This window comes from Salvia hispanica, chromosome 5 (genome assembly GCF_023119035.1).
Source record: "Salvia hispanica cultivar TCC Black 2014 chromosome 5, UniMelb_Shisp_WGS_1.0, whole genome shotgun sequence".
Lineage (NCBI taxonomy): Eukaryota > Viridiplantae > Streptophyta > Magnoliopsida > Lamiales > Lamiaceae > Salvia > Salvia hispanica.
This window is the reverse complement of record NC_062969.1, coordinates 12,105,915-12,120,041: the sequence shown is the minus strand read 5'-3', so window position 1 is coordinate 12,120,041 and position 14,127 is coordinate 12,105,915. Positions and strand designations below refer to the sequence as shown.

At 37.4% G+C, this 14,127-nt stretch overlaps 2 protein-coding genes across 2 annotated transcripts; one reads left to right on the top strand and one right to left on the bottom strand.

The window, feature by feature from the left end:
* Positions 1 to 3,167: 3,167 nt before the first annotated feature.
* LOC125187767 (3-oxoacyl-[acyl-carrier-protein] reductase FabG-like) lies at positions 3,168 to 4,633 on the bottom strand. The gene is made up of 3 exons (XM_048084398.1): positions 4,271 to 4,633; positions 3,745 to 3,974; positions 3,168 to 3,656 (listed from the first exon to the last, which is right to left on the bottom strand). The coding sequence occupies exons 1-3, from the start codon at positions 4,608 to 4,610 to the stop codon at positions 3,378 to 3,380; spliced, it is 849 nt and encodes a 282-aa protein (XP_047940355.1). The 5' UTR covers positions 4,611 to 4,633; the 3' UTR covers positions 3,168 to 3,377.
* Positions 4,634 to 11,418: 6,785 nt separating this feature from the next.
* LOC125189437 (secreted RxLR effector protein 161-like) lies at positions 11,419 to 12,096 on the top strand. Its single transcript, XM_048086716.1, has one exon. The coding sequence runs from the start codon at positions 11,419 to 11,421 to the stop codon at positions 12,094 to 12,096; it is 678 nt and encodes a 225-aa protein (XP_047942673.1).
* The last annotated feature ends 2,031 nt before the right edge of the window (positions 12,097 to 14,127 follow it).

Below are 14,127 nucleotides of genomic sequence, written 5' to 3'. Positions count from 1 at the left end.
CCCCTAACTCCCAAAAGCTCAATTAGGTCAAAGACCGCACTCAAAACCTCAACTCTCCCGAGTTTTATTGCATTAAGGTGTGAATTATTCTTATTTCCAGATTAATTATTTCATCTCCCGATTAATCTAATTAATCCTACACAATCAAATGGTGATCAAGCAATTGAAAGAAATAAACCCAAGAATAATCAAATAACTACAAGAGCAAGGTAAGAACAAAATTAATTGGATAAAAACTATGAAATTAATGCATCATCACCAAGAATTCTACAAAAAAAGGTTTAGCTACTCATGTTCTTCATAAAAACCATGTTCGAAACAAAATATTCTATGAAATACATAGAGAAAAGATTAAGATACTCTTGTGAGAATGAATCTATGGAATGGCAACTTCAATCTCCCGATTGGAAGTCTTCAATCTTCAATTTCCTCTCTCAAAGGTGTTCTTGGGGGTGTGTGTGAGTGTTGGAGGCGGTAAGTCAATGATGCTTAATCCTAGCTTTTTTCCTCTTTTTCTTCTCTCAAAAATCGTGTTTTCTTCAAAATAATTCGCCAAAGCAGTGCGCCCGACCGCGTGAAGATTTTCAACCCCTTTCTGACTCTTTCATCGCAGAATTAACATACCCGGCCGGGTGAATTTACAGTGTAATAATTCACCCGGCCGCGTGAAAGTTTCTGGACAGCTCATTGTTCTTGTAATGGCTATAACTTCTTCTACCGAACTTCGATTGAGGCGTGCGAGATACCTACACGAAGATCTTTCAAGGACGAAGAGATTGATATGCATTACGGGTACGGGCTTATTGGACTTCAAAATCTTCATTAAAAATTGTCTCAAACCAAGGATATTGCGCATCCACATATTTTGTACCTTTTTCTACACATTCTTAACAAAATGGTCAACATACCAACATAATAGAGAAGTAGATATAGACACGCCCATTAATAGACAAAATATGATCAAATTCATTCAAAACCACCCTCTAAGACCATGTAAAATCCTAGTATGTCATAGGCGTCACGCCTAGCGCCAGCGCTCGCCACGTGATGCTGGCTCGCCGGCGTCTTCTTACGCGCGAGACGCGCGACGAGACCGGGACGAGATGGAGTGTTGCATCGCCGTCTCGATGCTGTCTCGTCTCTCCGAGATGAGATAGAGACAGCATCGAGACGCGATGCGGATGGCCTTAGTGTTTGCTTCGGGACCTCACATGCAAAAGAGGAGTTTAAGCCTCATGCAAATAGCTCAAAATATCATTTATTTTATATGATTATCATTTAAAACGAGGAGTTTAAGTCTCATGCAAATAGTTCAAAATATCATTTATTTTATATGATTATCATACAAATAAAAATTTATTGTACATCTCAATTTTCTCATCTCCTACTATTCATGAGGTAATAACTAATTATCTGTGTTGGGAGAATATTACTATTGATGAAAGAAGTTTCAACGTTGCATTTTGTAGGTTAGAAAAAAGTAATTGAACAATATTGAATAAAAAAGTATCCGAAGGTTCATGAGTTCTTGGATATTTATTCAAGAAGGGCTTATTCAACCTACTTGTATCATGGTTCATAAGTGATTGGATATTTATTTTAGAAGGGCTTATTCAACTTACTTGTGTTCATGCAAACTTCTTATCATTGTTTTCTACGGGTGTTGAAGTCAATCCCCTTAATATTATACATTTTAAAGTATTTTATAGACTTGTTATGTTGCTGCTCTTAGAGGTGGTAATTTTAAGGTAAAATCGGCAATGAAAGTAGTTTGAAAGGTAAAATAGAAAATTGATCTAAAATTATGAATTTCGAACACTCTTTTTAAGACTACCAATGTCTTTATTCTTAAAAGAACTTTGCGTGGATATCTTGCACGTCTCAATCAGAATCACTACTAGAAATACGACATATCGATCATGTAAAGAAAATTACTATGATATTTTTATGTTTGCCACTGCACGTGACAGATAGGCCACTGACCAGTGAGAGTAGAAGTTTCCCAATGTTGAGTTGGTCTAACCAACCTAGTGGTCCGCTGGCTTTGTCTAGTGACTCCTAGCGAAAATTTTGGGGAATTTTGTTCCTTTTAAGCTCAACTAGATCAGCCCCTGCACGATGCGCAGCTGACTGGCATTTATATTTATTGAGTAAGTACATATATAATTACGTATTATTAATTAAATTAAGTTTTATTAGTAGTATTATATAGCATTATTTAGTGTAAAAAGATTGATTCAATTATAGTGCAACCGGCGGATTATTAAATTTGAATTGATTTATATTTTTTTGAATTGTACCATTTGAATTGATTTATAATTATAATTGATTTATATTTTTTGAATTATACCATTTGAATTGATCTACATTGTCTACAATTTGCTATAAATTCTCTACACATAGATTGATCTTAACTTTATTAAGCCAACAATCAGTGAAAAATTTCGTCAATGAAACTTGCAATGCGTAACTCATGGTAGTTTTGACTTTTGAGAATCTACTCCATTGAAAAACCTCAAACAAAATGTGTAAAACCTTTTGCTCAATCTCCTCCCCCCACTATGTATATGCCTTGTGACTCCTAGCGAAAATTTTAGGAAATTTTGTCCCTTTTGAGCTCAATCTCTTCCCCACTACGTATAGATTTCGCATAATTCAAATCCTATCATATCCCAGTTCTCTCTACACTAATAAATAACTCTTTTGGCTCAAATTTTAGATCATCTTGTAAAATCCATCTCTCCACATAAAGCTAGTGATGAATGCAAAATTGTTGGTACCTACACAAGAAAGGACTGAAAATGGTCTATATCTCATCCATTAGAAGATTAGTCCAATTTAATGTTTTTATTTAGAATAATTTGATCAAGCCATGAGTGGCTAATTTTTTGTATTACTTCTACCTTGTAGTAGAAATACTCCTCCCAACTAAAATAATCTCACAACTTAATTCTAAAATTGATTATCATATGATAATTAGTCATGACAATTAAAGGACACCTAATTATAAAATTGACAACATGGATAATATTTACAAAAATAAAAGAAGTGACTAAAAGTACTATTCACGTTAATATCCTCAAGAACTATACCTCTTTAATCCTTGATAACCAAATGGTATAAGAAAGAGTTGTAAGTATCTAGCATATAATAATAATAATGTAATATGAGTCTAAAACCATTTTATTTATTTTTGTGACGAAGACACCTCGAATCCCAGTTGGAATCACCTAATACTTTCCATACTTCATCCCCTATTCCACCCCTCATAAACATAAGTGAGGGGCCTATCATCATATTTATGTTTGTGAGGAGTGGAGTATGGAATGGAATAGGGAAAGTATTAGGGATCCAATCCAAATTGACAAGTTTGAAAGTCAGAGGGAAGAATAAAGAGGAAAACTAGGGAGAGTGCCACCAGAATCAACAATGAAGACATTTCCAGAGACGTATTTGGAAGAATCATGAACCAAATATCGAATCAGAGATGTAACTGCTGGATTTGTCTTTCCAAGATCTCTCAATGGAATCACCTTTTTCACCACTTTTTTCAGCAAATTCTTCCGAAAAAGCCCCTCAGTTATCTCTGATTCGAACATTCCTGGAGCAACAACATTCACCCTAACATTGTAAGCTCCCATTTCTAGAGCCATCACCTATGTATACATCCAAATTCAACTCAATTATGATTAATTACAGTACTACTATTATTGAAATTTTAATTTAAATAAAGAATTAATATACCCTAATCATGTGGTTAAGGCCAGCTTTTGATGAAGTATAGGCAACACTCCCGACTTGTTCCGCTCGACCCAATCCGGACCCGGAGGAGATGTTGATGATCGTGCCGCTGCAGCCGGCTGCACGCATCCGTGCGCCAACATATTTGGATACCAGCCACGATCCGATCAAGTTCGTTTTCACCACATTGTTGAATTCCTCCTCCGAGATATCCAATGACGATTTCACATTCCCTAGTTCATTTTAACATAACATTATAGTGTGATTAATACTAAAAATAGTGTTGGCAAAATAAACTCCTCAACAGTTATAATTTGCGAAGCATAATATTACTATACACTATTGTCCAAAGTAAGTTATTGTATTTACATTTTGAAAATTAAAGTGAAATTTCCACCTAGTAGATTCGAACTCTAGTGTTGCACTCATTCAACAAGGAAGTTGCATCAACCGCTAGATCTTCGTGATAATAAAGCCTCAAATTGGTTTTATTTTATTTGAACCTCTAATTTTTTGTGACAGTACTCACCTCTAATGCCGGCATTATTGATCAAAGCATCAATTCTTCCAAAGGCATCCCAAGCCTTCTGCACAGAAGCTTCAACGGCAGAGCCGGTCGCGCTGATGTCGAGCTCCACGGCCACGGCTCTCGGCTGGTTGGCTTCGGGTGAGGCACTGTTGATCTCGTGGCACAGAGACTGCAGCCGGTCCATTCTCCTAGCCGCGGCTATGACTCTGCAGCCGGCTTTAGCCAAGTCCAAGCAGAACTCTCGGCCCAAGCCGGACGATGCGCCGGTCACCATTACAACCTTGTTTTCCAGCCGAAGCCATGGCTCCAATTCCCTTTCCACTTGGCTTCGCCTCTCCATGGCAAAGTGGTGGTGAACAATGAATATACAACCTCGCCTTATATACTAATTTGGTGAAGAAAAATCATCTTAATAGAGGTAAATGCGCCAAATAATCAACTTTTACTGAATTTAATTTCTTGAATTAAAAATAAAATTAACAGAAACTTTTAATTAAAGGCAGGATTTTTGTTTATATGAAAAAACAAAATTGAGTGAAAATCCAAGTGTTTCAGCACAATAAAATTATTTTTACCTTTTTTAATTTTTCACATCGAATTTATTATATTTGGGAACGAATTCAAGAGTTTGCAGAGTAAAAATAGAAACTGAGCTTTTCGATCGGATCTACAGGAAACACGTAAGACTAATATACTAGTAGTATTAAAATATAATACCATGTGATGTGATTCACCTTAAATGGTGGAGCTTAACGAATTTAAGTTGTCATAATACACGATTTTGATCGTTCTGAATAATTTAAGGGATTATATTCTCGGAAAAGAAAAAAAAATTTGAGAAATGGACGTCATCATCTCTGTTGGATTTATTGGGTGGACTTTTATTTGGGCTGTGATATTAAGTAAGCCCGAATGTGATTAATTGGGCTGAGCCCAATTACTTATCTCCTTGCACCAGATGCTGCCACGTGCCCTCTTCACCTGGATCTTGCTCTACAGCCCTTGGATGTAGGGTTGTGTTTGTTATTGTGAGAAGGCTATGCGTCGTTCTCATTATTCTCTGATCTCTCTCTCTCTACACTCGATTCAGTGTGTTCTCTCTTCACTCTCTACTTCTCCGATGAGTTTCCGGCTATCTTTTGGTGATCTCTCACGGTTTTTTGAGTGGTAGATCTTTTGTGAGTGCTGGAGTAAGGCAATCTCTTCGATTGCTTGGTTGCTGGAGAAGAACTAGGATTTTTTGTGAGACTCGAAGGTTTTGTGTTGAGATTTGTTCTGAGGAACTTGATCTGGTGTTAGGGGACTTTCTGGTGGAGGTATTGGTGGTCCGAGGGTGAACTCTAATCGATCCATCTGTGCTCCCTTGGATCTTGTTCTGGTTGAATAGATCAGTGTGGTCTGGCGGGTTCTGAGCCAAGTTCTTTGATCTATTTGTTGTTTTTGGTGCTTATTAGTAATTGCCTTTAGATTCGAGAGGATCTTTTTTGTTATTACTAACTGTTTTGTTAAGTGTGTAGGTTGTGAAGCTAGCTAGGGTATCATCTTTGGTTACTCAAAGATCTTGTAATAGCTAGGGTTCTATACCTCCTGTATTCTTTAATACTTGTAATATCAGCCGCGTGGGTGAGAGTTTGGCTGAGCTCTCTTGTACATGAACAAAGAGGTCTCGGTAATTAGTGAATCTACACTAATCTGATCCCTACAGTGGTATCAGAGCCACGGGGGGATTAGTCTAGCATGTCGAGTCGCTTAAGGAGATGGGCAAGTGGAATCCTCCTTCGAGAAGGGATTCACTCTGGTAAATTGGTTGTATCTCACTTGTTTTACTTTTCTGCTTAATGCCAAATATAGGCTTGGGATCTTGTTTTCTGGTAGACAGTCTCTGGCAAAGACTTAGGACTCTCTGTGCTTTCTTTTCTGTGTTGCTTTTGCTAGTTCTTGTTCCCTGTGATCTTGTGATCTCATTTTACTTGACCACCAAGCATCTTGTACTGCCCAAGTGACCCCCTGCACCCTCCAATAGTGAGTGATTGCGAGCTGGGATAGCCTTGGTCAGTTTTTCTCGTCACAGACAAGGATTTGAGTCCTATCTGTTGTGTGAAAGCTTAGCGTTTGTTCTTGTGTTGCTTGTGTATGTCTCTATGTTTTTCAGGTGTGTAATGCTTTGTGTTTCTGTCTTGCTTCTTGTGTTCTTGCAAAATTTCTTGGTAAAATGGCTCAGCCTGTTGGTTTGGTTCCCCATAATGGTAAAAATGATTTTGGTATTTGGAAACAAAATGAAATGTGTTTTGATTCAAAAAAAAGTTTTCAAAGTTGTTGATGGTACGTTACCCAAGGATACTGCTCAGGACAAAAAGGATGAAATGAATGAGTTGGCTAGGGCTACTATTGTGTTAAATTTGTCTGATTCTGTGATTAGGAAAGTTGATCAAGAGGAATCTACTGCTGAAATGTGGAAATTGCTTGAAACTCTGTACACTGAAACCTCTATGTCTTCAAGAATGTACTTGCTTGAAAAGTTGTTTAAATTTAAGCTTAATCTTGCCAAAGATATTGATGACAATGTGGATAGGTTTCAGAAGCTTGTTCAGGATATTAAGAGATCTGGTGATAAAACTATAGATGAATACACTAGCATAACCCTTATGATTACAATACCTGATTCCTATAGTGATGTTAAGGCTGTCATAAAGTATGGTAGGGATTCTGCTCCTCTAGACCTCATCATTAGCTCCCTAATATCTAAAGAACTTGAACTTAAGGAGAGAGCTGCTGATAAGAATGCCTATAATAAGGTTTTGAATATCAGAGGAAGATCTAAATCTAGAGGGAGCAATGACCCCAGTAGTGGTGCTGGTAACACCTCAAACTCTAGGAAAAATTTAGGTCTAGGTCTAGAAGTAAGGATCCTAAAACCTATAGGAAGTGTTTCAATTGTGGAGATGTTGGGCATTATAAGAAAGATTGTACTAAGCCTAAGAAGAATAAGTTTCCCAACAACAATGCCCAGGTTGAAACCCTTGTTAATGTTGCTACATATGACAATGTGAATGATTTTGTGTTCATGGTGCATGATCTGCAATTTGTGAATGCTTCTCCTGCTTGCCCTTTTATATCTAATGATTGGCTATGTGATTCTGGATGTACTTATCATGTGAGTCCTTTCAAGGAAGTGTTTTCTGAGCTGAAACCTGTAACTAAAACTTATGTGTCAATGGCTGATGACAAGAAGTGTGAAATTCTTGGGATTGGCATTGTGTGTTTGAAGTTTGAAAATGGTTATGTGCTCAACTTGAAGGATGTGAGAATGTTCCAGATCTGTGCTGTAATTTGATGTCTTATACTGCTCTTGAAAATGAGGGTATGGGGGGAAAGTGGGGTGAAGGCTGTATGAGAATCTGCAAAGGATCTATGTGCATGTTCAAAGCTAATAAGAAATGTGGTTTATATGTCTATACTGTTGTGCCTCTTACATGTGAAAAAGCTTTTGCCAATGTTGTCAAATCTGATAGAACCATGTTGTGGCATAATAGGCTAGGTCACATGTTGTGGCCCGAGTATTCTGAAAAAAACATGCCATCCTGTCTAATAATGATGTTCATAGTGAGTTGCCTTTTTGTGATTCTTGTGTGCTGGGTAAACAGCATAGGGTCTCATTTCCTTCTACTCCTGCACCTGCAAATGTGAGTACATATATTCTAAAATATTTGCATATGGATGTTTGGTGGCCTGCTTCTGTGTCTTCTCACTCTGGATGTGTTTATTTCTTGTCTGTGGTTGATGATTTTTCAAGAAAAATTTGGTGTTTTTTGATGAGACATAAGTCTGATGTGTTTGAAAAACTAAAAACTTGGAAAATCTTGATTGAAACTCAGACTGGCAAGAAAAGTAAGGCTATTAGAACTGATAATGGCCTGGAGTTTTGTAATAATCAAATGGTTGACTTATGTTATGGTTTTGGAATCAAAAGACATAAAATTGTGCCTTATACACCTCAACAAAATGGGGTTGCTGAGAGAATGAACAGGACTTTGCTTGATAAAGTGAGATGCATGCTTTCTAAGTCTGGTTTGTCAAAAAAGTTTTGGGGTGAGGCTTTATTAACTGCTACTTATTTGGTAAATATGTCTCCTTCTGTGACTCTGGTTGGTCAGTGTCCTGAATATGTGTTTTATGCAAAACCTCTTAACTTTTCTCACCTTAGGGTTTTTGGCCGTACTGTTTTTGTGCATACTAAGTCTGATAAACTTGAGCCTAGATCTAGGAAAGGTGTTTTTCTAGGTTATCCTGAGGGTGTCAAAGGTTATAGAGTCTGGCTTAGGGATGAACCTGGGTTCAAGGTCATAATAAGTAGGGATGTAGTCTACAATGAAGATGAATTCCCCTGCTTAAGGTTGACAAGTAACCCAGATCCTATAGATGTGGACAATGAACCCCTCAATGAGGTGGAGTCCACAGAGACACTCACTGGTGTGGAGCATCCTAGTGATGCTCCAAGTGAGGTGGAACAGTCTTTCTGGAACACCTATCCAGTCTATACAGCTAATGAGACTCCTGATGAAGGACACCCAAATATTGTTCATGATGTGCTTGCCCAAAATGTTGATGATAATGTGCTTAACATGCATGATAGTCCTGTTAGAAATGCTCCTCCTGTTCCTGCCCAGAATGTGATACATAGCCCTAGTGGCATTCAAAATGCTATTGATGATACTAATTTGCAGGATTATGTGTTATCCAGAGATAGAACTAGAAGGGTCAATGTAAAAAGACTTTCTAAGTTTGATGGATTTGTTGGTTTAGTTGCTCTTATAAATTTGGCTGTCAATGTGTATGCAGACTACTAAATCTAAATTATGGAATCAGTGGCATAAAGCCATGTTGGAGGAGATGCATTCTCTGAAAATTAACCTTACTTGGATCCTTGTACCTTTGCCTCCTGGTGCATCTGTGGTTGATTGCACGTGGCTTTATAAACTGAAAAATGAGGTGGAGGGCATTAGGTATAAGGCCAGACTTGTGGCTAAGGGTTTTACTCAACAAGAGGGGGTAGATTATACTGAGATCTTTGCTCCTGTTATTAAATTTACTACTATTAGAATGATGATTGCTCTATGTGCTCATTTTGATTGGGAATTAAAGCAAATGGATGTTAAAACCGCCTTCTTGCATGGTGAACTTGATAAGCCTATTTACATGAAATAGTGATAAGGCTAATTTCATGCATTGGTGATGGGGTTAAATTCTGTAATTTCCCGGGTCTAACAAGCTTTTGTAAGCCAGGTGCGTAGAAAAAATGCCAGATCCAAGAAGAAGGAGTCTGGCAGAGGAAGTGAGCAGAAAGAAGGAAATTCACCAGACGAAGGAGCATCCTAGATAGGGAAGAATGGGAAGTACAACGAAGAATCTAGAAGCTCCAGTCCTTATAAATAAGAGCACGCGGCATACATGAAGGATCGATCATCATCCATTTAGCTCTTAGCTCAGTTTTCTCACACTCTACACACACACTTGGGGGATCGGTTTTGGGGTTTTACGGTTCAAGGTTCGAGAATCAGTCTGTGTAACACCGTCTCCACGCGAGGTGAAGATACAATTTAGTTTCTGTTTTAAGTTTCCGTTCTGAATTTTCCGAGACTTCGCAGTTCGAAGCTCGGCCTTATTTTGTTAAATTTCTGTTGAATCGGCACTTGATTAGCTATGGAAGTTGTTGCTATGGTTTCGTTTCATGTTATTACTGTTTCTCTGTTTACTTTGGATGCCTTTAGCGATTGATCTGAGTTTTATAGCTGAATTGTGTGGAGATCATAGTTGATCGTTGGAATAATCTGTGTGATCGGAGATGGAAACTGCTGTGGTATGTTGAGGATGGCTTGGATCCGGAGTGGATGAAGCGTCCAGTGTTTGGATCTGTTCGTTTTTGCATGGTTTTGATATTTAGTTTCTGTTATCTCATCTACCTCGTCTAGCGATAGTAGATCTGCTTAATTTCAGTAGTTAATCGTGGTTATGGTTTAATTCAGCTTGCTCTTCTCCGTGTTATAAGTTTACTCTGTTTATTCTGCATTTTGTGATCAATGATCGTTAGAGAAGATGAAGCTATTTGTTAGTTGAGCCTTTAGTTAGTTATTTTGCAGCTTTTCGTTCGTACCTTGCTATTTTGGGAAATGGTCCCCACGCTCTGTCTTTCCTCTGTCTATGCATTTTTCTTAGGAAAAGTTGTTCATTAGGTCGAGTAATATGTTATCACTGGAGTGTTGTCTCGTTTACATCTTGTTTATCGTCATGCATGTCTTCGTTACATTTGTCTAGATCTAGCTGTTAGAATAGATTTTTTTTACAATTCCCTGGTCTAGTAGTTAAGTCTCAACCCCATAAAATGCGTGGCAGCAGCCAAAACAAGTGTCCAAGTTCTCTTGCATGTTTACTTATGCCTCCATCTCTGTGGGATTCGATCCCTACTTCCTTATACTAGTTCTTTTTAGTACAGTGGGTTGAGGGTTTTGAAAAGCAGGAAAAGATTGTGTGCCCAATGACCGAGGGTTTCAAGGGTTCTCTGAGTTCCTACACCCCGTGATTTAGCGAACTCTCTGGATCTGAGAAGTCTGAACATTATTACATACACACAAGAACATTTCTCCCAGCTCTTCAAACAGCCTGAGGGCTTTGTTGATCCCAAATTTCCCAATCATGTATGCTTGTTGAAAAAGGCCTTGTATGGTTTAAAACAGTCTCCTAGGCAGTGGAACATCAAGTTTAATACATGTATGTAGAAGTTAGGCTTTGTTAGAAGTACCTTTGATACATGCTTATATGTTAAGAACCTTGATGTTGTGCCTGTTTTCTTGACGTTATATGTGGGTGACATGCTTATTATGGGTCCCTGTTTGAAAACCATAAAAGGTGTGCAAGCTGCTTTGAGTGAGAATTTTGACATGAAGGATCTGGGTGATGCTCAGAAAATCTTAGGGATAAGTATCTTTAGAGATAGAAAAGCTTCTACCCTTGTGTCGCATCAAGAGCCTTATGTGTACAAAATTCTGAAAAAATTTAACATGTTTAATGCTAAACCTGCTTCTGTGCCTTTATCTGCTCATTTTATGTTGAGTAAAGATCTGTGCCCCAAGTCTTAGTCTGAGGTTGATACTATGAAGAGAATTTCTTATGCTAATGCTATTGGATCTGTGATGTATTTGATGGTTAGCACTAGGCCTGATATTGCCTATGCAGTTTCATGTCTTAGTAGATATATGTCCAATCCAGGTCATGTTCATTGGGAAGCTCTGAAATGGCTTCTTAGATACTTGATGCAAACTGCTAATTATGGTTTGTGCTATTCTAAATGTGATGATGGTTTCTTACTAACTAGTTTTGTGGATTCCAATTATGCTAATGACAGAGATAAGATGAAGTCAACTACTTCCTATGTGTTTACAGTGTGTAGGTCTTGCATAAGTAGGAAATCTCAGTTGCATCATATAGTGGTCTTGTCTACTACTAAGTCAGAGTATATTGCCATCACTGAGGCAATGAAGGAGGCTGTTTGGTTAAAGGGAGTGCTTTCTGAACTTAAGTTAGTGAAATCTTCTCATGTTGTGTTCTCTGATTCTCAATCTGCTATTCAGTTATGTAAAAATCATGTTTTCCATGATATGACAAAGCATATAGATGTAAGGTTTCATTACATTAGGGATATTGTAGAAAAGGGTGAAGTTTTTCTTCAAAAAGTGCATACAGATAAAAACCCAGCTGGCATGGGAACTAAGCCCTTACCCTTAGAAAAACTTCTTTTCTACATAAAGTACTTGCACTTTGATCTAGGATAGGTTGCATGTCCCGGGGAAAGACCTCAACCACCTTATCAGCTGTGGTAAGGGTGGTAGGTGGCTGGAGGCATGAAGTCCTTTTAGACTAATGGGTGTCAGCCCCTCTGGTGTCTAAAGGCAACCTGGTGGTTCCCAAAATGCTTGTGGACCTAGTCCTTTGGTGCTGAGGGATCTGCCTTGTAGGCTATGATGAAAATACCTTAGCCTATAACATGTGATTGGTTTCCCAGAATAAAGTCCAAGGTGGAGTATGTTGGATTTATTGGGTGGACTTTTATTTGGGTTGTGATATTAAGTAAGCCCGAATGTGATTAATTGGGTTGAGCCCAATTACTTATCTCCTTGCACCAGATGCTGCCACGTGCCCTCTTCACCTGGATCTTGCTCTACAGCCCTTGGATGTAGGGCTGTGTTTGTTATTGTGAGAAGGCTATGCGTCGTTCTCATTATTCTCTGATCTCTCTCTCTACACTCGATTCAGTGTGTTCTCTCTTCTCTCTCTACTTCTCCGATGAGTTTCCGGCCATCTTTTGGTGATCTCTCACGGTTCTTTGAGTGGTAGATCTTTTGTGAGTGCTGGAGTAAGGCAATCTCTTCGATTGCTTGGTTATTGGAGAAGAACTAGGATTTTTTGTGAGACTCGAAGGTTCTGTGTTGAGATTTGTTCTGAGGAACTTGATCTGGTGTAAGGGGACTTTTTGGTGGAGGTATTGGTGGTCCGAGGGTGAACTCTAACCGATCCATCTGTGCTCCTTTGGATCTTGTTCTGGTTGAATAGATCAGTGTGGTCTGGCGGGTTCTGAGCCAAGTTCTTTGATCTATTTGTTGTTCTTGGTGCTTATTAGTAATTGCCTTTAGATCCGAGAGGATCCTTCTTGTTATTACTAACTTTTTTGTTAAGTGTGCAGGTTGTGAAGCTAGTTAGGGTATCATCTTTGGTTACTCAAAGATCTTGTAATAGCTAGGGTTCTATACCTCCTGTATTCTTTAATACTTGTAATATCAGCCGCGTGGATGAGAGTTTGGCTGAGCTCTCTTGTACAAGAACAAAGAGGTCTCGGTAATTAGTGAATCTAGACTAATCTGATCCCTACAATCTCCATACCAAACACGTACAACTAGGATCTGGATCCCCTGCTGTACTAAAAGCCACAGCAGGGGATGTTGTGCTCTAATACACACATATTTTATTCATAAAAAAATTGTTAAAATATTAAATTTATTTTACGTAAAATAATAGCTTGTTTGTAACAGCACCCCCTACTGTGGCTTTGAGCACATCAGGGGATCTAAACCCGTACAACTATCTGCTTATTTTAAAGAGGAATTGTATATAGAAATATAACAATTTTTTATTTATATTACCTAAATTATTACTCCTAGTTCAATATTGAATATATATATGTAGGTGTGATCCGCGCGAAACATATCTTAGATGGAGTACTAAGAACTACTAATAATAATGATTATAGAATATGATAGTCTAACATGTATAAAGAGGGGAAAAAATTTAATGGACCCGACACACCAAGTGGCATGATGATGTAATGTATCCCACTAGTTAAAAAATGACAAACGGAAATATTAAGAATATATAGGTTAAACTATATAAGATATTTAGTTCTTGTACATGGAATAAAATTTTTAAATTAAAAAACTTTCCATATTACAATATAATACTCTCATTTTCTACATAATAATATATTTCAATTTTTTTCATCATATATTCACATCATTTTAAGATTAATTTATATTAAGTATTTTTTTATTTTGTGTAATAGTAAAATAAAATTATATAAATACTTTTAATTTCATATCTATAGGACTAATATGATTAATTATGATTTAGTATATTAACAAATGGAGTATCATATTTTTATTTGTAATTTTTTCATATATAAATACAAAATGAAAAAAATAGTAAACTTAAGTTAATGTATTGTGATTATTTGAGAAACATACAATACTAAGTAATTGTTTTATTTTGTGTAATGGTAAAATAATACTATAAATATTTTTATTTTCCTGCAT